Below are 27642 nucleotides of genomic sequence, written 5' to 3'. Positions count from 1 at the left end.
TTTGTTTACAGTATATACATTACTACTTTATTGTAGCGTAGGTATTATGTTCGTACAAAAACAAAACAATTGTCGCGACAAAACACGTGTGATGTGGGCTTTCCATCAAACACGTGTACAGTATTTTGAAAATAATGCCGAAGAAAGCCAAGATGAGGCGAAGCATTCATATAAAAAAAATGAATATTTTAGGCCGGCCCTAGGCCTAGTAGTGGTATTATGTCATGGAAGTCACTCGCTCGAGTATGTAAATAAAACCTTATTTAACACATTTTGTTACAGTTAATCCGATATTTAGCCTAGGAGTTCCACGTATGGACTGCCATGTATCTTCGTTAGATTTTCGTAGGCTACGATATGATGGATTGAGTACTTAATTACAATCGACCTTAGCCTAGCAATAAGCCCGGCCAAGCCTATACCGATCGTGAGAAGTTGTTTCGTCCTATATATATATATTATAAATATGTTGTTATATAAATGAATAAATATTTGGATTTTGTTACTTTATATTCGTTTCAGTTCTATTTTGTTGAGTATTTTGGTTGCTGCCTTTTTTTTAATGTTCAGTAAAAAAGTTCACAGGAAATACCTAGATAGCTTACATGCTTTAATCCATTTAGCATTTAATGGGGTCACATGCTGAGTAAAGTCATTAAGGCTGTCACTATCAAGGTCAGGCAAAACCTGGTTCAAAAGTTGGAAATTTGGTAAGAGGGAAAGTTTCCTCATGTGTATATGTATTTGCATCTTGGAAGAATATTCTGAAAACATCGCTAAAGCTGTCTGCACTATCAAAAAGTGTGATGTGCCCAAATATGGTAGTGATATGCCCAAATATGGTGGTGATATGACGTCATCATGTCCATATATGGGTACATCACATTTTTGTCAAACTAGTTTGATAGTGTAGACAGAGGTTATCATACTGTACCTGTTGTGAATGCGTATGTTGAGTTATAGTTGATGGGTGTGCTACCGGCGTCTGGCCAACTTCATTTGGATTAAAGTACGCCACACCATTTAAGTACGTATATGTAAAGCCAGCTGGTGCTTGTACGACATTCACCACTCCATTTGGTAAAAAAGCAGTATCTAAAAATTGAAAATAATGCATTTGTCTACATACATTAGCTTAAATAGTTCATTAAATGTTAACAAGTAGAACCCATCCTTTAGGACACTCCTATTAAGAAAATACTTCTGCCAAACAAACTAGGGACAGTATGGTTAAAGGCACATTGACATTTGACGATTAAGATCGACGATAAATAGATAAATATGCATTTTTCCGTTTTTTTCAGATCTAAAAAGTTTTCATCCTAGAACTATAGGATAACCATCTAGGCTTACTTTATTGTTTTTTCTTATCATGATGTCAGTTGATTGATTTTTAAAAATATTATTTTTATCAAAGACATCATAAAATGATTATTTTAAAGTTCTAGAACAAAAACTTTTCTAATTTCTTTTGTTTTATGTAAGAAAGACACATGTTTATCTATTATATTGCCCTAGCTAAGAGTGAATGGGCCTTTACACTATTACCAACCCCTATTTAGAAGACAAACCTATTAAGGGGACACATTGTGTGGTCTAGAAGGTGTCTCCTTGAAAGAGTTCAACTAAACCATACTATTATTCCTGAATATTATTTTTTTCTGATATGCTTACCAACATTTTTTGGATAGTGAACAGGCTGCAAAATAAAAAAATTTTTAATATTATTTAATTATTATTAGCATTCATATGAACACTCTCTGTAGCTTGGTGTTTGACATGCTTGCCTTTCAATCCAAAGGCCCAGGGTTAAATCCTGATCTAGTGCCAGGGTTGTAACTCCTCAAATGAGATAAATTATAAATAGCTGTTATTGGCGAGTTGTAGCTGTTGGATGCACATAAAATAAAACACAATTTTTTCTTAGCATATCGATGTATAACAAAAGTAATGAAGCAGATACATTAATAATATTCCATACTATTTGTTTAACAATTTAAAAAAACTTCTTACCTGTTTCCGAATAGCTGGTCCAATATTTAATTTCTTGTCTTTAAATATCAAATTATTACCCTGGTCAATATAACGGTAAAATAGTTCAAAAATATATAACTTAGATTTTAATTCCTATATCAAAACCCTACAGTTGTATTTTGTATGTCTATTGAACTTGTACTCTCAGGGGAGGAGGGGAGGAGGGGAAGGGGAGTTTTGGGTGGGGTAGCAAAGGCTTGATACTTTCTAGGAGTTTTATAAGATAATCTATATTGTTACAACAACTCCTTAACATGACCAAAGTGCTGATTTTGCTATTTTCCCTCATAACTGATATAGGATAGACTATTTAGTACTATTTTAGAATTGTCTTTTATAATCTATCTTAATAATTACAAAAACCAATAGATGCACTGATGTTTCGATCTTCATTCCTGATGATCAAATAAAAGATTAAAATGTTGAATCATGGCTTCCCTCTCATTATTGGGAGTCAATTTTATATATATTATTAATTAAAAACAGTTTTTTAAAACCTTTCAAATTTCATATAGATCACCGATATCGAAAATATGTAAAGATTTATTTTAAACATCAAAATCAAAGTATCAGACATGGTGAAAGTCATTCACCATGTGAACAGAAACATAAATTATCAAATATGTCTACTTTACTGGTAATAATTCATATGTTCAAGAATTTTAGAGGAGCTAAGTAGAATAAGAAATGTTTCGTAGTGAAATTGTGTTTCACCTGTTCTTTAATAATCCGAACAGCTTCTTCAGGATTTTCGAATGTTATAAAACCATACCTAATATTCAAGAATAAAAAATAAAGAAATTTAATTAACAATGCATTGTATGTTTTGAGGTAATTATACTTAATTCTAAATATACACAATACATAACCATTTGCAGCTTTTTGGTAAATCTACTCTATTTTCATTGTTCTTGAAAGTCTTTTGTTTTAGATAATAATATGTTTGTATTAATGAACAATGGCTGGCTCACTTTTGTTTTCAGAGTTTGTTTAATATAAATATCGAAATAATTGATTTTTTTAACTGATGCCATCAGTTAAAATCATGCATTCAATGGCTTACTGTTTTTAAAATTTGGAAAAAGTAAAAATAACATAGCATATGATGTGTTAACAAAGCCCAGAAAACAACAACTTTTATTTTAAAGTTATACAACAGCCAATTTCATTTGTCCAAAAACTCCTGATTTCTATAGTAGCAATAAACAAGATACTGTTTACCTACCCTTTACTTATTCCAGCTCGATCTGTTATAATTTTGGCTTCTTTGACTTGACCATACGTTGAGAAAAAATTCTTAAGTTCTACGTCATTTGTCTGATATAAAATATAAAAGAAACAAAAACATACAATGTACAACCTGTAAAGTGTAACTGTCAATTTCAAAGCGCAAACATCTTTTAAACTTATATTTTTTCACATAAAAAAGGATATACACTACTGTATAAATAAAATTTCTTCCTAAAAGATTGAATTTATTCCACACCCATGCACCCTGACTGAGATATACTCAGTCTGGTCATTTACTGTAAAGTCATTTTATTATTTTGTCAAATATTATGGTCAATCCAAGGGTTTCCAGCAAATTGACTTCTGACTAGAACTAACAGTCTGCAATATTTTGAGATTGTCTACACTATCAAAAAGTATGATGTGCCCAAATATGGTACAGTAGTGATATTCTCAAATATGGTAGTGAGGACATCATCATGTCCATATATGGGCACATAACATTTTGTTGTCACATAAAGTTTGATAGTAAAAACAGAAAAGACTTATTTTAAGTTAGGATGACTATAACGAGGCATTTAATAAAAAGAAAGATTGCCTTAAAATGTAAATGTGACTTATTTACACAAAATATGTCCTATTGGTATATAAGCACTCTAGGCGTTGTTTACTGTTCTGATGATGAGAATAGTTTCTCGAAACATGTCACATTTACATTTTAAGGCAAAATTTGCCTTTTTATTAAATGCCTCATTATAGTCATCCTAACTCGCAAGTTTGGTGGTATTATTCATGACTTATTTTAAGATTGTGATTTCACTTTAGTTAATGTTTACTTACTTGAAATGATATTCCACCTACAAATATTCTATTTGGGATAACTGTGCCATATTTAGGGGCATTTGCTGCCAGGGGTACAGGAGACGATGAATTACTACATGTATCAGTTACCTTTAAAAAAAAGTTTAAACTTTAAAACCAAAATAAAATTCATGTTAATAATAATATTCATACAAAATTAATAAACAATAAACATTAAAATTGTATGTATTTGCCCCCAAAATCATGAAAAAAATTTATAAAATCACACTTCAAATACCGGTAGGCCATTTTGCAGTTTGAACGACGTTATTCACCATTCCATGAAAAAAACAAAAATAATGATTTCACTTACAAAAAGACAATAAACAGTTACCGTATATTTCGGTGTATAAGTCGCACTTTTGACACGCAAATTTGACCTCCAAATTAAGGGTGCGTCTTATACACCGAACATAAATGCCTCACCACACAGATCGTACATAGGCCTAGGCTATCGTCACCTCGTTTGCTAGGCCTGAGTAGGCTAGGCCTAACTAGCTACAGTAACTAACTAACGTAACGGCAACCTGCTTCTGCCTAGGCCTAGTTTTAAAGTCATTTTAGCATGATGTTATACTAAATATGATGAAAAGATTTGTTCATTATGGCGCTCCGATAAAATTTCATTTGTACGTAAACGTTTACGTCGTACGATTGGAATAGTATTTATTTATACAGTAGTTATACGCACGATCGCCGTACCCCAAGCGCAAGCCCTTCTTTTGGTGGCACATGGTGTGCGGTATTCGACTAGTATATTCTCCAGGTGATTATAGCATGGACCTAGCGTACACACTTCTCGGATACATAGATACTAATCGAATACGATTGTCTGTGAAAACGTGCGCCCTCTCGAAATGATCGAGCGAGGCTAGCCCACACACGTGCGTGTTACACACACGGTCATGCACTCGATGTTGCGGCGAAACTCATGAATAACAAGTGAGAAAGAACTTGTTGAGGCTGGGCGCGGCCGAGCCTAGGTAAGAAAAAACCTAAATAAAGGACGCCGTTGTAGATATAACAAAATATATTATCACAATAATATTGATTACAATTTAAAAAAACATTGTTTTGATGAAATATAAGGTGCGTCTTATACATCGACGATATAAAAAATACCGATATTTTACTCTCAGTTGGGGGTGCGTCTTATACACAGGTGCGACTTATACACCGAAATATACGGTAAATTTAACCAAAATATTATTGTCTGACAATTTGAATATTTTTTAATTGTTCTTCCAATCAAATTTGTAGTCAAAGTGAATAAATTTTTTGACATTAAAATGACGTACTCAACAAAAAATGTTAAAAAAGTACCTTTTCAATTCATGGGAAGAATATATACCATACTGACGCGGCTATAAGCCCATACCTGGGTATATATAAGCCAACCCCCGACTTTTGACTAATTTTCATGCAAAATGAGGCATTCTGGTATGGAATATTATTAGCCCACCCATTAATTCGAAGATCTACAGTAGGTCCCGTAATACATTATTTTGTATTCGGTAAGTGCGACTATTAATTTTGTGATGGTCGACCTGTCTGGCAACTTCCATACACCGCATATTATAACCAAGCTAGGCTAATATAAGCTAGTCCATTCAGCGGTCGTGTTTTATTTACACTTTATCGCGGGCGAAGAGAGCTGCACACACTACGCTCGAATCACAAGTCGCTAAAACGGAAAACCTCTATTTGGTATATGCTGCCATAAACAGTCAATTATATTTCTTTGGTACATTTCTATCTAACAAACATTGTATACTTGCTTTTCTGCTTGATAACTTGTGCAATTGACATTTAAAATAAGTGATTACACAATAATAATGACACGAACTATATAAGTTAAATTTTCTGATACCCATGTCCATGATTAAAGCCCCATTCCCTACGTTTTTTAGATCTAATTTAAGATCACAAACTACATTTAATGTAAAAATAATACTATATGGTCCTATTGCGATAACTTAATAAACGGTTAAAAATGTGAAAAATAAATCGATTCTAATAATTATAGCGGCCCGCTATAAATCCCAAAATGCATTGCGCGCGGATTGATATTTTTGTTTTTCACCTGTAATTCGCCCACTTTTCGATCGATCGTGAAGCCAAAACAAATGGAAGACTCCTAACTTTTCAGCGAAAATACCGGGTTTTCCCCAATTTGTATCAACGGAGTCTGGCAAAAATAGAAAGACAATTAATGCAGCAACTATACAACGTCAGGCTAGGTATATAGCTAGCGTACGATGTTCGTACGTTATCGATGTTTACCAGCTAGGCCTACAAAACTAAGCCTAGCTAGGCTAGGCCTAAGACCGTCCACGAGAGGTCGATCGCCGCGAGCTACTTAGGTAGTGCATTGTTTCTCACTTTTTACTCGGGGTACCCGAGTCTAGGACTTACTCATTTTCTCCTTCTCCTCCATCTGGACACTATTGAGTAAAAAGTGCGATTTTCAAAGTACTACTCCTCCCTTATTCGTTGTAGTATTGAGCTGGGATTTCGCATGAATATACTACAGGGACATACATGTCCTCAAAGCTATAGAGCCGGATTTTTCATTTTCAAACCAGATGCAGCCATAAGACGTCTCGAAGATGGTACCATATAGCCGTATTTGGTAGGTTATTGATGTGTATGTGACGTCACATCCCGTCTTATGACGTCATTACAGCTTCATTTGCTGTACACCGAGTATCGCACATTCGTGCTTATTTGTTAATTAATTTGTTTAATTAAAAAGCCACAATGTGTGAAACACACCACAGCGTTATGTAGTTATATGCGGCTTCTTGGCGTAGTGGTTATCACGTTTGCTTAACACGCAGAAGGTACCTGGTTCGAGCCCGGGCGAAACCTTTTTTTAAAACTTTATGGTGAAAAGTACTGTATACGCAATATGATAATTATACACAGTATATCTTATTTTTATTATTTTTTAAAATACTTATTTTGCGTAATCGGTAATTATCACTTTTACACATGTTTATTTTGCTTTGTGCTTATTACCATATTTATTTGTAATTTAAATGGATTAAAAAACTTTCTGTAACCCACATTTTTAGTGTAAGTAGGTTTCGTAGTGTAGTGGTTGTCAAGTCTGCTTAACACGCAGAAGGAACCGGTTCGAGCCCTGGCAAAACCTATTTTTCTTTAACTTTATGGTGAAATAACTGTATACTGTGTCTGTATACAGCTTCTTTCGCTGTACCCCGAGTATTGCACATTCGTGCTTGTTATCATAATTTACCATAAAACGTACATTTAAGACAAGGAATGACATGGTTTAATGTTTTTAAAGTGATATATATGTATTATTTTCCAAAAAACGTCCAAAATTGCAGGGAGGGGGTCTTTAAATATCACAGTACTGCACATGTGTTGTTTTTAACGATCTGCATTTTTGGATCCTCAGGTATAAGCCCATCCCCAAACTTGACATGATTTCATGTTCCAGGGGGGGGGGGGGGGGTTGTGGGCTTATACCCGCGTCCGTACGGACTAAAATATTAATATTGTTAAATTTACCGAGAAGAGATCACTCCATTTTCATTACCACGATTAAACAGTGCGCACGTTACTATGCACGCAATGATGCAGTGTTTTTGAAAATTTTGATGGACTCGACAACTAAATGCTATTTTGTGATGTCATTGTATACCAAATCAAACCTCATCTTTCAACCACTCTACATGGCTCACGGTTCAACGATTTTGGATTCTCACCCTTTGATTGGTTGATGCGAATCACAAATATATACAAAATATATTACTAAAAAGTTTATGTAATTATTTTATAATGAACAATGGTGTATTTCATTCAATTTTTGTCGATGTTTTAGGCCCTTATAATTTAAAAAAATTAAAGTCAGATATTCATAATTATTTCTTTATAATATTGATACAAAATGTATATACTAGGCCTAAGTTGTTTGAAAATTATTAACTTTTAATTTTATATTGTTATCCCTAAAACTGTGGTCTTCGTTCCCATTTGAATGCGACTCAATTATTTATCCCGAAAAATAAAATTGCCACTGGTACATTATATTTATAGGCTTACTCTACCTAAAGCATAACTACAATCATACAGCTGCTGTGTAATATTATCAGACTTTAGCCTAGCAGGCTTGCCTACATTAATGCCATATGCCAGCACACAAACACACAGCCAACAATCAACATGCTTGTGTGACCTGGTCTTTGTCAAAATGTGAGATCGCACCATACTATGTAATACATACAGTCAGATCTGCCTCTGTATCTGTCTAGTCTGCAGACAGTTGTTGCGTATGCCTATCACAAATGCCAAGTGACTGAAAAAGGCGATCCTAATTTAAACTGGACATGTTGTTCATATGATAAAAACTAAATCGTATTCGAGTTCCTAAATAAAGTTTAGTAGTTCAACGACTGAATATAGGCTAGGCCTAGCCTATCTAGCATACAGTTAACTTAACTCCTTAATTAGCGACCTTAATTAACCAGGGAAAGCACAGATCTTTATTTACAGTTAAACTGTATCGTTCGTATCAAAAAAAGCATGTGTGTGGGGGTGGGATGAGAGAGATGTGGTGTGAGAACATCTCAATAAAATTAGGCTAAAAATAATCTAGCATTTAACTACTCTATCTTCAAATCGCATAGTTAAACATAAAATCACGACAGAATAAACAATATTTACCGAAGAATTCTGATCTGCCATCTCTGAATTCCTACAGAAATTGCACGGTTCAATGTAGCCTAATCAATTTCACAACAGTGAGGCGAAGAAGTATCAAATATCTCGTTGCTTCTTGACGTGACAGACAGGACGAGTTGGCGGGCTATTTCATTTTATGCTTCAGTAGCTTCAGACTATTCTATTCATTATCAGCGTTAGCTTTTGATAATATAAAGAACATTTAATTGTTACAGTAATATGCCATCTCTTTAATAGCTTAATCCAATTTTTATTATGTTTAAATGTATTCTTATACCCTATACATAAGGCGAAATACGTGTATTATAGAGGAATGCCATTCAGCTGTTTTTGTCTTTACCTAATTTTGAATGAACTGTGCCAAAACCTATTTTTGAACTTTGACTTTGTTTTCGCGTAGTTTTACAAAACATGTGCGTGTGTGGGCGTACCTTGGTGGTGGAGGTGTACGCGCCACTTTGGCTAAAAAACACATGCTATTTTCAATCAATAAATTAAATATCAATTATGGATAAAATAAGAACTGTATGTAAAGACTACTAAGAATAAGATGGTAATAGATAGGGGTTAATAGCTAATATAATTGATTCAGTAAAATATGACAGTAATAATGTTCAGCGCTTAGAGGTTTCACAACATAGGCGCTATATAAATCCAGAATATTAATTTATTATTATTAAAAATTCTAATAATAATATTCTATTTATATAAAAAATAAATTATAAAATTGTTCCCGGAGAGTCACTTGCGCGCCGCCGGAAAAGGGACTTTCAAAAAGTAAATTGATTTTTGTTTTTTTTGTTTTAAGATATTGTCCTCCTAAACAAATTTTCCAATTTTTGTTTAAGATATGCCATTTTAAAGTCACGTAATTAGTTATTCACTTAGACCAAAAACTGGATCGAAAAAATATTATTAAATATAATTATTTACCTGAAAAAAAAAAATGTAATTTAAACTTAGGCTAAAGCAAAAAATTGTTTTTGGTAATAACCGTTTCTTTTGTCTTTTTATAATAATAAGTGAAATAAACGGTATATTTTTATTTTTATTTAATTTAATTTAGCGAATGTATATTCAGTTAAAAAATAATAATATTTATTTTTGTATTGTGTGATCATCATCATTCCAGGGGCCTGCCTAAAATATGAGACATTTTATCAGCATGTTAACTTTTATGTGACAAAAAAAGTTTGATGTGCCCATATAATGGACATGAATCCAATGATGGTGTCATATCACTACCATATTTAATCATATCACTACCATTATTTGGGCACATCAAACTATTTTGTCACATAAAAGTTTGATTGTAGGTAGACAGAGATTTACATGCTTTATGCCCTCCTCCACCTCCCAATCTACCGTCCCAAAACAGGGGTGGCGTCAGGATCTTCCCGACGCGGGGGCTACATTCCCCGACGAGGGGGCTATGCGAGCGAAACGAGCATCACTAGGCTGGGGGACAGGGGGCCGCCAAGGGCCCCCGGTGGGGGTCCAGGTGGCGAAGCCCCCGGAAGCAACGCGTTCTAGCGTCATTTGAGGTAATTTTAATCAGATTTAGGGTAGCCATTTTTTCCATTTTTTATAATGCATAAATAAAATACTGCGTGCAAAAAAACGATGCGCGATGACTGTTTCAATTCATATTTTTCAATTTAAAAAATAAAAGTTCAAAGAAAATTTAGAAAAATAGAGTTGGAGGTCCCGGAAATTGGACTTATTATACTTCAAAACATGAAAAAAAATATATAAGTCCCTATCATGGTTGTGACTGAGCTAAGAAATGTTTGAAAAATAGAGATGTTAGGTCCCGGAAAATGCACTTCTCGTACTTCGAAATATGACCAGCTTTATTGTTGGGGCTGAGCTAAGAAACTGTTTAAAACTAGAGCTGCAGGTCTTCAAAAAATTGCATTTTATACTTTGGAAACATCAGGCCTAGAGGCTTAAAAAACGCAAGCGTAGACCTTTTTCAGTCGGGGAAATAAGTTTATTCCTCCCAAGTGTATGCGTGCGTACCATCTGGACTTCCGAGTGGTGAGAAATTCATGACATACAGGACATTGAAAATGTAATAACTTTTAGCTATAATAAGATGTTGGCTAAGCGAAAATGGCATGTTTTTTTGTTTAGTAATGGATGAACAATTTATTTTAGGTGCCCCACGTACGGTACAGAAGGTTACTTGTAAATTAAAAAATTGGTGAACATACGAACAATTAACATAATTCGTTTTTGCTGTAGTGTAGCGTACCGTACGTCGTCGACGCAGTACACGACGTAACCGTCAGTAAACTTCGCCTGGAAAATAACTACAGTACACATTTTGGTCCCTTGATGGAACATGATATCACGCGTCTCGACCCAACGTTGAACGATTCGTACAAAGGGATACCGCCAGACAAGTGCGAACCTAGCTATTGTTTAGTAGTAAGTTAGATCGCTGGCAATAATGAATGCATATAAAGTGCATAATGTCACTCTGACGTACTCTCACAGTCAATGAAACGTCGCGGTTATCTAGGCGCTGAAGCTAGCTACGAAGTGAACGCGAACGCTTTTTACTGTATATTATATTCCCCGACAAAAAGTACCCGTGTTCCCTTCGGTAACCGTCGGTAAACTTCGCCTGGAAAATAACTACATTACACATTTTGGTCCCTCGATGGAACTTGATATCACGCGTCTCGACCCAACGTTGAACGATTCGTACAAAGGGATACCGCCAGACAAGTGCGCGTACCTAGCTAATGTTTAGTAGTAAGTTAGATCGCTGGCAATAATGAATATTATATATATTATATTCCCCGACAAAAAGTACCCGTGTTCCCCGACGGGGGGGCTAGGCTCCCCGACGAGGGGGCTAGAGCCCCCGTAGCCCCCCCCCCCCCCCCGCTGGCGCCACCACTGTCCCAAAATAATGTCACTGTGTTCAAAATGTTGAAGGGGCGTGATGCGCAAAAAGCAGCAGCAAGTCTAACCCTTTTTTTTTTAGTAGATCGTACGCGTAATTTATCGCGCTTTACAGCACGCGTAATATAGAATAGTTACCTGGGAGGTAGCATAGCAAGCATGGCAACACAGTACAACAAAAAAACTACGTTACTAAGTCAGTTTAAACAAATTGTTAGTACAGTTGGTCTCTGGAATAGCTCATCAAATTCGTCAAGCAAACTGCGAATTTGTTTTCTCTTTATTTAAGTTTTAAATAAGATTAATAATGGACCTTGTAGAAAAACGATTAAGTGTCACAGCATGTAATGTCTTCAACGATCTTCGTCGAAATCGTCAACTTTGCGATGTTGTACTGGACGTCGACGGTCGTGAGTTTCATGCACACAAGAACATTCTTTCTGCATGTAGTCCGTACTTCAGAGCACTTTTTACAAATGGCATGACTGAGAGTGATATGAGTCGGATTAATATTCCGAATGTTTCGTATAAAATTATGAATTATCTAATTGAATTTGCATACACTCGTGAAATAACACTTACAGTTGAAAACGTTGAAGGTATTTTTGCCGCTGGTGACCAGTTCCTCATACATGGTAAATCTTCAAATAATAGTACTTACTTACTTACTTAAAATCAAAAAGAGGGTTAAAATAGACAAGTGTTAGCTAAATAATATGGCAGGCCTATTGAATTATTGGACTATTATCACTATCGTCTTAATATTAGGTGACCAATTTCAATTATTTTCTGTTTGTTTCGTTTTCACGGGCGTTTTCAACAATAGAAAGATAGGTCTAGGCCTATTGACAACCACGCATATAGCGTTAGTTAGAAAAGTGTAGTGAATTATGTTTGATTCTTTACAGGCATTGTACAGCGATGTAAAGATTTCTTGTTAAGCCACATTGGTCCCGAGAACTGCTTCGGTATTCGTAACTTCGCTCGAGCGTACTTCTGCCGGGAGCTCGAAGAAATCGCAATGCACTACATCCTTGTACATTTTGAAGAGATCGTCACAGCCGATGACGCAGATGAATTTCTGAATCTCAGTCTCGCTGACCTCATCGATCTCATCTGTCGTGATAATCTAAATGTAAAAATGGAAGAGTATGTCTTTGAAGCTGTTCTGCGATGGATCAAGTACGAGGAGGTTGAGAGGAGACAGAACATGCCAGAGATTCTGATGCACATCCGTCTGGGAATGACCAACACCGATTACTTCATGAACAACGTCAAGGCTAATGAATATGTAAGAGAAAACGATCTAACGAAACCCATTATCATTCAGACGCTAAACTACACTTACAACTTCGATACGACGTCAGCAACCTCTGGTCCCAGTCAGGTTATCTCACGACCTCGCCTGCCATACAAACTCTTATACGCCATTGGTGGATGGAGCGGCGGAAGTCCTACGAATACAGTAGAATGTTACGATACTCGAGCAGACCGATGGTCTATAATCGACACAGAGAATAGTTCTCCTCGTGCTTATATGGGGATTGCTGTTGTTAGTCACAAACTTTACGCGATGGGAGGTTTCGACAGCAACCAGTATTTTAACAGTGTTCGATCATTTGACCCCGTCACCAAACGATGGGATGAGGTATCCCCAATGCACTCGCGAAGATGTTATGTCAGTGTAGCAGTTCTTGATGGTTGCATCTACGCAATGGGTGGTTTTGATGGTCACACACGACTTCGAACTGTTGAAAGGTAATTGGTCTGTCTAAACTGTTTTCACTTCACTTTATTTCAGTCTAAAAACAAGGCCATAAACATGGCTGCAGTCGCGTTCTCAAATTTGAGTTAGTGTTTACCGACCAACCGACCGATCGACCCACCGACCGACATAGTGAGCTGTAGAGTCCCGTTCGTACGCGACTAAACATTATTGGCGGTCGTTAAGAATCATGACTTAATGTGTATTAAGCTCCACAAATTTTATGTGACAAAAAATGTGATGTGCCTATATATGGAAATGATGTCACTACCATATTTGGGCATATCACTACCATATTGGGGCACATCACACTTTTGTTGTCAAACTAGTTTGATAGTGTAGACAGAGCTTTAAACCACTGGTTTTTGTAGCTGTTCAGTGTGTAGTAAACCGTTTGAGTATGGAATCACTCATGTACAATAATATAGGCCTTTTTTTCGGTAGGTACGATCCAAAGACAAATCAGTGGAGATTCGTCACTTCCATGAATCATCACCGTAGTGACGCATCGGCATCTCAGCTAGATGGTCGCGTCTACATTTGTGGCGGCTTTAACGGCAACGAATGTCTTAACTCTGCCGAATATTTTGACCCTACTGACAACACTTGGAATGATCTGCCACGAATGACGTCACGCAGAAGCGGGGTCGGTGTCGTAGCATACCACGATTGTATATACGCAGTTGGAGGTTTTAACGGGCTTACAAGGTGAGAAGAGTCTCTCCACTTACAATTTGTTTGGTTCTTGCAAAAGGCAGTACGCTGAGCTCGCCCTGCCAAGATAGGAATTTGTAACAGTCCTTTGATCTTATGTCTGGCTGCGACAATATCAACAGTGGGCTAATACTACAGTATGTACATTTTGAGGAAGCCAATTGGCCAATCGAATAGTTTAGGGGTGTGGAAAACTGATCGTGTTGCAGCCACATATAAACCCTTTGATCTCCGAAGCTAAGCATCCTGTTGTTAGATTGTCTTAGTTCTTTTAGTTCCATAAAACTCAGAGAGGGGCTATTCCTACAGACAACATACTCAAATAACACCCTTTCTGCATAAATAAACAGTTCAACATTTACAAGAAGGATTTGCTGAATCATTCTTTGCTCGAAAAAGAACCAGCCGCAAAATGATTTCTTTCTTCATTAGGTTAAATACATTGGAGAAGTATGATCCTCATGCCAACAACTGGGTTCTGTGTCCTAGCATGTATATCCATCGTAGTAACTTTGGAGTAACCGTTCTGGATGACATGATCTTTGTTATCGGTGGCTTCAACGGTGTCACCACCATCTTCAACGTTGAATGTTATGATGGTGACAACGATGAATGGTAAGAAATTCACTTTACTAACTATGGCCGTGTTTTCCGCAACTAAAACAAAACTGATCAGTTAAATTTTTAACAAATCATTAATTAAAAATAAAGTGTGCATGATCAGTCATTACCGAACAACCAAGTTCCCAATCACAACACATTATCGGTTAAATTTTGACTGCGGAAACACGGCCATGGAGGCCAAATTAAGCTTTTGCTTCATACAAATTAATTAATTTTTATTTTGCAAATAAAAAGACAACACAAAAACTACCATCCTGACAGTCTGTTTCTTATATATTTCTTTATTTTGCTTATTTCCATTAAATCTGCATTCTTTATTCCCTTCTTTATAATTCATTCCTTATTAGGCTGCTGCAAATAAGTACAAAATACTTATAATTCCTTATTAGGCTGCTGCAAATAAGTACAAAATACTTATAATTCCTTAGTAGGTTGCTGAAAATAAGTACAAAATACTTATAATTCCTTATTAGGCTGCTGCAAATAAGTACAAAATACTTATAATTCCTTAGGCTGCTGCAAATAAGTACAAAATACTTATAATTCCTTATTAGGCTGCTGCAAATAAGTACAAAATACTTATAATTCCTTATTAGGCTGCTGCAAATAAGTACAAAATACTTATAATTCCTTATTAGGTTGCTGCAAATAAGTACAAAATACTTATAATTCCTTAGGTTGCTGCAAATAAGTACAAAATACTTATAATTCCTTATTAGGCTGCTGCAAATAAGTACAAAATACTTATAATTCCTTATTAGGCTGCTGCAAATAAGTACAAAATACTTATATAGATATATTCTAATGTCAATCCATTACAGGTATGATGCATGTGACATGAACGTCTTTCGTAGCGCCTTAAACATCGGTGTGATAGCAGGATTACCTAACGTAACTGAATACGTATGGCCACGTGATCAAGCCCTTCCGCCTCCAGTCATTCCCAACAACCAAGAAAATATCCAACAAGCAGCACGGGCATTAGAAGAAAACTTAAATCGTGTCGACGAGGCAGAACTTGACATTGGCTCTATTGATGGCGACGATGGAAGTGAAGATGAGGAAGATGATGAGGATGAGGAAGTGCCAGTACCAGATCGGCCTCCGAACCATCGGCGCCCTCCGAGTGGTCCTTCATCTGGAAGAGATCCAAGCATGCACATTAACCTTTAAATCAGCAATAAGAATTTAAGTTTATATATATTTTTATATGTGTGATTATATACAATATGAAAAAAAAAAACAATTTTTGTATCAATTAATTTTATATTAAATATTGTATAAAGCTATATGAAATATTAACACAGTACTATCGTTCTTTGAATAAAATAATACTTTACAGTCTAAAAAACATTTATTTTATATTGTTTTATTTATTTGCACTTTAATTTTTAAAAATTGTTTTCTGTCACTTTTATCAATGTGAAATAAAAATTCACAACTTATTCAATGTGATATACATAATAAACAGTATGGCGCCCTCTTTTAAAATAATTTTTTTTAAAGGAGTTTATTTTTTACTACACGCTAAAAGATAAGACAAATAATTTACTGACATACTACTGATAGATAAATAAATACTAATTTAGAAAAGAAAGCCAGAGTGAACAAAATTAAAAAGAAACCCTAAAGTGAGCCCTCTATAATTTGATTACTCAAAACTTTTGACAAAACTCATTTACTGTACTGTATAGACCATATGTTTGTTTTGGTTGCATTGGTTAAGCTGTAATTAACAGTGTATGTTCACTAACATTCCTTCAGGCAACACAGTGAATTATACGGACATCAGACCACATATTTTGAAGTTATTTAGTTATTATTCCTAATACAGTACATGTATGTTTTGTAAATAAGAAAGATCAATGTGCCCTCAAGCATAAAAAAGCCCTTTTATTTACCTCGGAGGTTACTTATGGTTACCCACTGTAAAACATCTCCATTTTCTGAGATTTTCCATCTTTGCCGGTAGGGAGGCCTACATTACATTATTGGTTGACCATCATCTAAAATAGCCAATTAAAACAACTTGCTTGTAAAAATAATCTACGGTACATGGCAACTTCTATCATAGTAAAAAAAAAATTATTTATTTAAACTTTAAACTACACCTCCTATTTTATGACGTATGTAACTATTTCTTAATTTATATTACCTTTTAATCTCACTAGTAGATAAACATAAGAATAGACACAACGACGCCTATTTGTATAATAATACATATTATGATCAATAGAAAAATAAACATTTAAATGCCCAAATTCATGGTATGACGTCACTATTTCCTATCATTAGCCCCTTTTTCTAAATGTGTATAATGACGTTTATACAGACTTTTTTATTTTGTAATAGTTTCTCTAAACCATTATCATAAACAAGTTTATGATGTCACTTTTCCACCACTAATGTCACTATTAATCACCTTTTCGCGCAACAGCTAGCAATTTCAGTGCTTTCTTATGTTATAAAATTCATCTTCGGTACAGGTAGCAAAATTATCCCTTGTCTACACTACCAAACTTAATGTGACAAAAAAATGTGATGTGCCCATATATAGACATGATGATGTCATATCACTAGCATATGTGTGCATATCATATTTTTGGGCACATCACTTTTTTTTGTCAAACTTGTTTGATAGTGTAGACAGAGCTTAACAATTACATTGGTATTCGTTTTGATCCCCTACTTTAAAATGCTATTTTTCAAGATACCTTTTTCTTTATTTTTAAATTTTCTGCCATATATTATACAAAGAAGACAAAAACGAATATAAAAGGCAAGAAAAGACCAAACAGGTGCTAAACACCTATGCCCAGAACAGAGCACAGAAATAGATTGATTGAAATATGTATTTATACTGAGTAACCTCTTCAGTCAAAGACTGGTCTCCCAGAGGGCCCAGTTATGATCAGTGGCAGTGATGTACTAATACACTGAGGTAACCCCCTACTCGTCTCGAAAGATGTACTAGGTTCTTTAAAGTGCACACAGGCTAGATGTGTACACTGGACCTACGGTTTATAGTCCTTATCCGAGAAGACTCGTTCTACCACCAGAACCATGGAGTGAGTGAGCCTCGAACCCCTGCCGATGTTATGGCTACGTAATTACGGTTCCATTGTCTTAACCGCTCGGCCACTCACTCACTAATAAACCAAACAAAAAATTACGTTCTAAAATTAAAGCATTTACAAGAAAATGATCAACTACAAACATTTTCAATATCAAAATTACTGTATAAATGGTAACTTTTTACAAGTTGTATTTACTGATTTTATTATTAAACATTTTCATACAAGCATAGCAAACCTTGCAAAATATTATAAAAATGTCAGTAGCTTTTGATTAAGAAATGTGAAGTTTATGTGTAGCGATTTTCTAAAATCAATCAAATGAAAATGTTTAATAATAATAAGCGTGGTAATAAAGTATATACACAATATATATACACACTGACACTCTAAACACTACCATGACACTCTAAACACTACAACACCATCTTAGCATATGTTAACCCTCTAAACACAATTGTAACACTCTAAACACTACCTTATTACTACCTTAACACTGTTATCACTACCTCAGAACTATTATCATTACCTTAACACTCTAAACATTACCTTAACACTAGTAATATCACTACATTAACATTCTAAACACTATATTAACACTCTAAAATACTATCTTAACACTCCAAAACACTATCTTAACACTCCAAAATACTATCTTAACACTCCAAAACACTATCTTAACACTCCAAAACACTATCTTAACACTCCAAAATACTATCTTAACACTCCAAAACACTATCTTAACACTCCAAAACACTATCTTAACACTCCAAAATACTATCTTAACACTCCAAAACACTATCCACTCCAAAATACTATCTTAACACTCCAAAATACTATCTTAACACTCCAAAACACTATCTTAACACTCCAAAATACTATCTTAACACTCCAAAATACTATCTTAACACTCCAAAACACTATCTTAACACTCCAAAATACTATCTTAACACTCCAAAATACTATCTTAACACTCCAAAATACTATCTTAACACTCCAAAACACTATCTTAACACTCTAAAACACTATCTTTGGTTTGCATATCAAAGAAACATTGCTATCATTAATAGTTGTATGAAAATATATAAATTATCAGCTGTTTTCCAAATCATCTTTAGAAACATTATTAGCAATTCACAGGTATTATTTGGCAACGAATCTTTGACTTATGGTAATTGAACAATAACAACTTTCAATTGATTGGTTTTATAAAAATAGACACATTATCAGCTGTTTAGAACATCATCTTTAGATACTTTATGAACGCATCATTGACATTGTTTGGTAACAAATTATGGGCATATTAAAATTAATCAAAAGCAACATTCAGTATTTTGATTAGTTTATAAAAACACATGAAATACCACCTGCTTGTTGATGCACCCTCCTCTTAACAAAAAAAAATTGTTTTAACTTTCATTAACTTAAGAAATTAAATAATATTAAACCAATAGGATAGGGTCATTGTCGTTAACAGTACGTATACTATTGCACGCCATCTGACTCATAGTTGTCCAATCAAATGACAGGAATTATTTAGATGTTAGAGATAATAACAGTACGTATATTACATAATATTTTACTCTATGTTAAATGATGGCCTAATAGATATGTCATAGAAATTGATAAATCATGCTGATAAATTAATGCCACCTGTGAAAAAACGATTCACATGTTTACACATTCCTAATTCTTCATCTTTTTATCCAAACTTACATAAAAATGAATGACGTCAAAGAAAATTGAATATCAAAATATTTTCAAATTAATATTACCAACTTGGATTAGAAATTAATATTTTGTAAAAACATCAAAGGGAAATTGTAGATCATAACTAAATATCTTACGTAAATATTCAAATGTTGTTATTTTGTATGACATAAGTGGTGGTGTGGTAATTGTATGCGTATGACTTGGATGTTCAACTGACAGGTGGACGCTAGGCCCCCTAAGCTCACCTGTTAGTAGATGCTTAGAGAACAGGTGTTTGACCTAATTTTCCCTTTGGCTTTATGCGAATTTTAGCATCATTAGCTTGCCAATGTTAACTATGTAAAGTTTCATGCATAGTTAGTAATAGAACAGTCCATACTATAATTTTGTACTTTAATACCACATGGACGAGTAGCCATGAACAGTTACTACTGCGTATGGCTGTGAGAACCGAAATAACCACACACAGAGTCAGTAACTACATGGGGAGGTCAATTTGTCAATTTGGGGCCTAATTTAATGGGCTTGAAAATTATAGGTTATATCCACAGTATAGATATAATAAAATACTTTCAAGCTGTTGTAAAAGGTAGATTCAAAGACAAACCTACACCTTTCCCCGCCCACCCCTAAATTAGTTTTTTGTTGTTCATCACTTAATTTCTCGATTATAAGAACTTTAAATCCGACACTTGCTGAGTATAATAAAATAGTAGGCCTAACCTGGTACTATACATCTCAAATTTACAGTATGTTGATCTCCGTCCCAAAGGAGTTTGTATTTCAAGAAAGTTTATCATTTAAATAATTAATACTTTTGTAAGTCATCATCGAACGCCATCCCAGCAAAATATAAAGTGTTTGTAACAAATTGTTGTAATTTTACAAATGGAAAAATGTTTTAAAGACTGTAATTCGTTCGTTCGGGCATGCCATATTTCTAAAGGGGCGGGTTATAATGTAGCTCGAGTGTACAGTAGCATATACTCTTCGTATGATTATAAGTTTCTGAGTACGTACAAAATATCTTACCTAATAATAATTACCTACTGTATGTAGTCTATTGCCGCCTCACAAATGGGTTGGTCTCTACAAGGGACTAACTAAACCTAAACTACACTAAGTAAGAATCCCCTGATAAGGGCCTACAGCAATTAGATTCAGCCAAAAAAAAATGAATATGTTCTCCCCTGAGATTCACAATCTATAGCTGGTTAAACATTAGCTAACCATGTTCAGATATGATTAAAACTTGAGAAGTTACCACCTAAGTTGAGTTTTATATGTGTGTATAAAGCTGTCAGATGAATGTCCATCTTATCATCACCTGTGCATGTACAAGAGGATGCTTTAACCAACCTCTCATTGAGTGCCAATATAAACCCGGCCTAAGGTACCCATAAATGACATATAATCTCTTAAACATGACAAAAAGCTACAACATAATCTAATGATGTTTGTTCTGGCGTCCTACGAGAGCAAATGGTGATTGTTGTAATGTCCGATGGGACTAGCCAGTGAAACTGGCTGCAGGCTATTACATGGGGTGGCAATTGAAGCCTCACGCAATTAAGACACCGGACTCGCATCCTTTGGGACCGATGGGACTTACTTCCGATGACGACAGCAGGTTTAAAGCATCATCTTAAAAGAAAATAAGTGGTTTCCAGACAGAAAATGTGAATTTACGAATGTATAAATAATAGTAGATGAAATGGGTCTGGTTTGGTTAAGTTTATGTTTTTACTAGATTGGCATGGTGGATCTAGGGAAGCATTGGGGCATGCTCATTCCTTTTGATTAACTTTTCATAATTAATTTTTGAAATAAATATTGATTATATTATTAATAACTGTACAATAAAAACACTCAACTTAAAATAGTTAAATCATTGCTATGTTATGGTGGACCGTCTTGAAACCCTGGGGATGTTATGCACCATGAATAAATTGTAATATTTTTATAAGAATATTCTAAGAGCCTTCTTTACAATGAAGAGTATGAACACTTAATATTTATAAATGAGATTTCACAATAAAAAAAAATGCATAAAGATTTGGATGGAATGTGCCAGGGATAAAATAAATTAGCTGGCAGATTAGATTTAAGAATCCGGGGATCACTAAAGGGTCTAAGTGTTCAAAGTAAGGAGGCGACCAATATGGTGATCACAGAATTGGAGTGGCAATTATCCGACTCTGACCCCACTTAGACCAGTTGCCACGTGCCTGGATTAATCAATTAATTTAAAACTCTGTCTCAATTTTTTTATTGTAATTATTTTATTATAAATGTTATAATTGAAATAACCAACACTGTACCACCCAGTACGTCTTCCCACAAAACTATTCAATTGGAATCCTCACTAAAAATATAGGCCAGGTTAAATCCTGTAATGATAGGTCTACGAAGAATCCCGACCAGTAGCCTAAAAATATTTCTTGGTAGCCTAGCCTGACCCAAATCAGGCAGCTTTCAGACTTTTAAGGCCTTCCCAAAGTACTTTAAGCCACCTTAACACATTCCGGTCTTATTTTGAAATCTAGCTTTGTACCAGTGTTTTACATTTAAGCCATGTATCAACTTGAGCAGGTATTAGCAATATGAAATTCAGCGAATAAGGTTACACGGAGATACAATATTAGGTCATGTAGTTGGAATTAAGTATTTCCTTTAATACACCTTAATATCCTTTACACTTCCTATATGCATACTACATCACTTTAAATTCTTGTCAACTTAAAAAAAATGAAAAAAAAAAAAAAATTGTGGTAGTAGTTTTAGTAGTAGGTGCATAAAGACTTTATTTATGGTTTACTATGATATTTATCCAATCGTACCAGAGTACTTTAAATGTAAACTGCATGTTCTTCATTCGGATATTGAACTTGAGGAAAGTGATCACATGATCTGTTATAATTAACATACTTCAAAAAGAAGCCGCAAAGTAAACAATATAAAACACCGGAGGCAGCAGAGAATCCGTAAAATCCGGTTTCAAAGTCCTAGGGAACGCTGTGGAAAAAATTCACATAAATGTCCGTATTTCAATCACAGTAAAAAAAATGATCCACAGCTTAGAAAAGCATTCTGGGAAAAATTATCCTTGATAGATGTCTTAGTGAAGGATCTAAGATGGAATTAGAAAGTGCAAGTAGCTTAACACGTGGTACAGATGAAACCACTGTGATGTAATACATACTCAGACATGGATTTCACTTAGGCCGTCATCGTAAACACACCATTGATTGTTGTGAATTACGTCCCATTAAAAGGCGATTAATACACTATGACGTCAAATAGTTCTTAACACCTCTTCTCTAACCAATCTCACAAATTAAATTCTATGAATTTTATTGTGTTGTGACCACAAAATTCTGTTGAAAACAGCAGGAAAGTAGAAACGGGCAAGTATGTTAAAAAAACGAAGAATAAGGATTACTAAATGTCAAGTTATCATCGACCTTCGATATCATATGGTGTAGTTTACTTACAAAAACTAAAGTCATTTCAATGATGATAATCATAAGCACTCCAGCAGTACTTAAACTGTAAGTATCCTGCTTATGATATAATACCAAACATACAAAAAACAGTAAACATCGCTGCATACCACTTTGAAATAAGACTTAAACCTAAGAAAATTATCGTTGCTGAATGCTTTGCTAATTATGCTTAAACCTTGTACCCTGTTCATCTATTCTCCTTCAACTCTCAACTTATTAAATGTTACTTTCCAACTTGGTTGTCAGCTTTCAAAGCAGTCATTGCAGTGGAGTAACGCCCCCTGGTTTAGAAACCCTATGTGGCCCTCCAATACTGGAGGCTTTCTTGGGGCCCCCTGCAAGCTCTGGGGCTCCTGGGTTTAGCCTTTATTAAGAAAGATCTTCTTTTAAATTCTAAAATATTTGAAAAGATACCAAGCCCCTCTGCAACACCAGGGTGGTTTACAAATTCTTATTTCGATCATTTTACGCATATAGGAATGGACATGCTCATTTTATGCTAAAACTACCATCAAAGATGTATTGTCCCCCTGAAAAAATTAATTCTTACAACTTGTGTTGTTGAATATGCCATTTTAATGTCACATTTAGTTATCCACCTTGACCAAAAATTGGATAAAAAACAATTGATGTACCTGAAAAAACAGTAATTTAAAGCAAACAAATAGTCTAATTGGCTGCCAGTCCGTGGAATTGTAGTTGAATTTAACTGAAAGAAAGTGAAGTGAGTGAAAACATTATTTTTTCCCCAATTTAAGTGTTTAACTTTATTAACACTACAAAATAATCTATTCAAAGTCTGATTTAAGTGTTCTTAATTTTTCATGTTTTTGGGGGACAGTTTATCTTCAAGTTTTATGCAACAAATTTTGAGATGTGACATTCTGCATTCCATGATGTCTGTATATACCAAACCGCATTAAAGCAATCAGCACACAAATTAACACTATTGCAGATTTCATGCATGGTGTTCCCAGATAAACACCCATTGGCAAAATTACCAAGACATACAATCAGAAAATGACAGTGCACTGGTCCATAAATTATGTTAAGAAAACTCACCTCAAAAGTCCCATCAGAGGGATTAAAGTGTTGAAACACTACCTACATAAAATGAAGTACAATAGATTCAAGATTCAATTTTTTTCCAAATTATAAGGATAGTATGATGAGATAAAAGGTTTTAAAAAAAAAAGCAAAAATAGAGGGAAAAACCAAAGAGCAAAGCTCGTTTTATGGCTACCTTTTACATATAAAACGGACAGGACAATAAAAACATGACAATGACAAGACAACACATAAACAAATAAGACACAAAGTAAATATAGGCTAAAGTAAGGCACATTACAGATTTTTGCATACTGTATATATATATAACACAGCATTTTTTAGTTCCATTCCAAAATTGTTTATATCTCTACCAAGCTACCTTCTTTGTTTTCTACTCTTATTCAGTCTCCACCCACCATTCAACACACTGTTTCTATTGTTATATTTCTTTTATTCCTGTCCACACAGGCAGCACTTGCCAACTCTTATGCTATGACTTTATCAAATTTCCCTCACTTGCACTGATGAAGGGCTAGTGTTGCCCGAAAGCTCTGCTAACTTTTCTGGCTGTTTACTTTATTGTTTTGATTTAGCTTTTCGCTTTTTTTTTTTTGTATTTCCATTGAGATCCAGCCACTGATACCCACAGCATTGTCATTTTTTTTCAGTAATTTGCCTTTGGATTTATATAACACAGAAAAACTTAATATAAATATAAAATGAAATAAGATATTGTTTGAATTGATGGGAAACTCTATGGGAACACCTTCAGGACCCAATAGAGGTGCTCCTTGAATAGGGTGGGAGGAGTGTTAAAACATTATTGCCTCTCAACGTAACAGTACATTTGACAGGAATAAATGATTTCATCATATCACACATTACCACTTAATAGGTTTAATAGGTTTTTTTCTATCTTTGAACAGTGGGAACAAGTGTGGTAGCATCATTATGTTTCACTGCTATTGTTATTACCAATGTGGTTGAATGTTCATATTTGTAATACCTGGAGGTAGTATTAACAATGTACATGTATGGAAAACCAATATCAATATCTCAATTTCACACGTGTCCATCAAATATGAAAAAAACATTATCAACACATTTATTGGACGATGACGTTTCTTCTGGTGCTTTCCAGAGGCTAGATGGAACTCTTCTGGCACCCCTCCCCACCCCTCTAAGATTTAACAGCCATGTCTTTAAAAAAAAAAAAATAATGACTATTTTTTATTTTTCTGCAACTCATTTTTATCATTTATTAAATATTTAGCTCCCACTAATCTTTAATGATGGATCTACCTCTGGCCTCCACATTTTTAAAGGCAAAAAAAAATATTTAAATGATGACAATTGCATTTAATCGTAATTGAACAGTATATTTTTATATTTAAAATTTGTTGTGCAATTTATAGATAATTTCATAAGTTGTATTTTTATATAACATTTAATTGTTTTGTGTTGTCTTACTATATCATGTAGAGCATACCTTCTGAAACAAGCATTCCAACTTATCCAAGTTATCCTCTGCTATGTCATATAGAGCATTCCTTCTGAAACAAGCATTCCAACTTATCCAAGTTATCCTCTGCTATGTCATGTAGAGCATTCCTTCTGAAACAAGCATTCCAACTTATCCAAGTTATCCTCTGCTATATCATGTAGAGCATTCCTTCTGAAACAAGCATTCCAAGTTATCCTCTGCTATATCATGTAGAGCATTCCTTCTGAAACAAGCATTCCAACTTTTCCAAGTTATCCTCTGCTATATCATGTAGAGCATTCCTTCTGAAACAAGCATTCCAACTTATCCAAGTTATCCTCCGCTATGTCATGTAGAGCATTCCTTCTGAAACAAGCATTCCAACTTATCCAAGTTATCCTCTGCTATGTCATGTAGAGCATTCCTTCTGAAACAAGCATTCCAACTTATCCAAGTTATCCTCTGCTATGTCATGTAGAGCATTCCTTCTGAAACAAGCATCCAAGTTATCCTCCGCTATATCATGTAGAGCATTCCTTCTTAAACAAGCATTCCAAGTTATCCAAGTTATCCTCTGCTATATCATGTAGAGCATTCCTTCTGAAACAAGCATTCCAACTTATCCAAGTTATCCTCTGCTATGTCATGTAGAGCATTCCTTCTGAAACAAGCATTCCAACTTATCCAAGTTATCCTCTGCTATATCATGTAGAGCATTCCTTCTGAAACAAGCATTCCAAGTTATCCTCTGCTATATCATGTAGAGCATTCCTTCTGAAACAAGCATTCCAACTTATCCAAGTTATCCTCTGCTATATCATGTAGAGCATTCCTTCTGAAACAAGCATTCCAACTTATCCAAGTTATCCTCTGCTATATCATGTAGAGCATTCCTTCTGAAACAAGCATTCCAACTTATCCAAGTTATCCTCTGCTATATCATGTAGAGCATTCCTTCTGAAACAAGCATTCCAACTTATCCAAGTTATCCTCTGCTATATCATGTAGAGCATTCCTTCTGAAACAAGCATTCCAACTTATCCAAGTTATCCTCTGCTATATCATGTAGAGCATTCCTTCTGAAACAAGCATTCCAACTTATCCAAGTTATCCTCTGCTATATCATGTAGAGCATTCCTTCTGAAACAAGCATTCCAACTTATCCAAGTTATCCTCTGCTATGTCATTTTTTGTTGTGCTTTTGAGATTTTTTTTAGTTTAATGTTTATGTTCTTTCTATGACAACAAACACAGGCCTGCACTGTTAGTTCATAAGCACTTAGTCATACAAGATATTACTTTATTGTCAAATAATTCAACGAAAGATTTGAAATTGGTTTTTCTCATGGCACTTAATATAAAAATAGAATAAAATCAGTAAAATGTTTAAAACACAAAGTAAAATACACAGTACAGTAAAAATATACAGATTAAAAAGCATATACAAAATATAAAAAATTAATAAGTGGATAAATGCGATTAGGTGTTCCCAGATTTTCGAAAATACACTTATTTGTGTTTGTCGTCATTATAGATGATTATTGAACAAACTTTCTAAAATAAAACTTCCTAAAATAAATCTTCTATAAGACTATCAAACAATAAATAAAAACAAATAAATGCTACAAATGTAAATACTTAAAAAGAATTATTGGTGTAATTTATTATTTATTATTTATTTTGTACTCTTAGCATAAATGTAATTAAGGTTTCTGTTCATATATTTTTGTTCTTTAATTTGTTATTTTTAAAATTTGTTATTTTTAAATTTGTAATGTATTAATGTTAGTTGCTCACACCTTTATGGTGACACAAGCTTTTCCGTGTTAAAATAAAGTATTTATTATATTATTATTATTATAGTATTGAAAGATCATGTAACTTAAATACACAAAGTAATATAAAACATGATTTATAGTAATGTTTATTTTGGTAGAGGAGACAATAATATAACATTCA

General features: G+C 34.4%; 2 protein-coding genes and 1 long non-coding RNA gene across 5 annotated transcripts in view; 1 reads left to right on the top strand and 2 right to left on the bottom strand.

Annotated features, from left to right (window-relative positions):
- Positions 1–579: 579 nt before the first annotated feature.
- On the bottom strand, positions 580–8883 carry LOC140044562 (protein boule-like). Its single transcript, XM_072089130.1, has 8 exons — positions 8821–8883; positions 4105–4215; positions 3260–3351; positions 2749–2806; positions 2014–2073; positions 1675–1699; positions 935–1095; positions 580–687 (listed from the first exon to the last, which is right to left on the bottom strand). The coding sequence occupies exons 1-8, from the start codon at positions 8839–8841 to the stop codon at positions 580–582; spliced, it is 636 nt and encodes a 211-aa protein (XP_071945231.1). The 5' UTR covers positions 8842–8883.
- Positions 8884–12059: 3176 nt separating this feature from the next.
- LOC140042384 (kelch-like protein 10) lies at positions 12060–16180 on the top strand. Its single transcript, XM_072087700.1, has 5 exons — positions 12060–12389; positions 12663–13512; positions 13964–14227; positions 14666–14848; positions 15679–16180. Exons 1-5 carry the CDS (start codon positions 12062–12064, stop codon positions 16028–16030), a joined length of 1977 nt encoding a protein of 658 aa, XP_071943801.1. The 5' UTR covers positions 12060–12061; the 3' UTR covers positions 16031–16180.
- LOC140042706 (uncharacterized) overlaps positions 15861–27642 on the bottom strand; it is a 79993-nt gene continuing 68211 nt past the window's right edge. For 2 of the 3 annotated variants that reach the window (XR_011844292.1, XR_011844206.1), the window contains one exon: positions 15861–15995. This is a non-coding gene — a long non-coding RNA (uncharacterized lncRNA). Of the gene's footprint in view, positions 15996–16758; positions 16864–27642 lie in introns of all 3 variants that reach the window. The other variant, XR_011844256.1, reaches the window with a different exon arrangement.

The sequence above is a fragment of the Antedon mediterranea genome, chromosome 1 (genome assembly GCF_964355755.1).
Source record: "Antedon mediterranea chromosome 1, ecAntMedi1.1, whole genome shotgun sequence".
Lineage (NCBI taxonomy): Eukaryota > Metazoa > Echinodermata > Crinoidea > Comatulida > Antedonidae > Antedon > Antedon mediterranea.
This window is presented reverse-complemented; position numbering and strand designations above follow the sequence as displayed.

Excerpts from the sequence above, each read along its gene's own strand:
- LOC140042384 (XM_072087700.1), top strand. The coding sequence starts at position 12,062 with ATGGACCTTGTAGAAAAACGATTAAGTGTCACAGCATGTAATGTCTTC. Across the intron at positions 12,390-12,662 it reads TGACCAGTTCCTCATACATG|GCATTGTACAGCGATGTAAA; the intron begins GTAAATCTTCAA and ends GATTCTTTACAG. Across the intron at positions 13,513-13,963 it reads CGACTTCGAACTGTTGAAAG|GTACGATCCAAAGACAAATC; the intron begins GTAATTGGTCTG and ends TTTTTTCGGTAG.
- LOC140044562 (XM_072089130.1), bottom strand. The coding sequence starts at position 8,841 with ATGGCAGATCAGAATTCTTCG. Across the intron at positions 4,216-8,820 it reads TGGCAGATCAGAATTCTTCG|GTAACTGATACATGTAGTAA; the intron begins GTAAATATTGTT and ends TTTTTTTTAAAG. Across the intron at positions 1,096-1,674 it reads TCACTATCCAAAAAATGTTG|ATACTGCTTTTTTACCAAAT; the intron begins GTAAGCATATCA and ends TTCAATTTTTAG.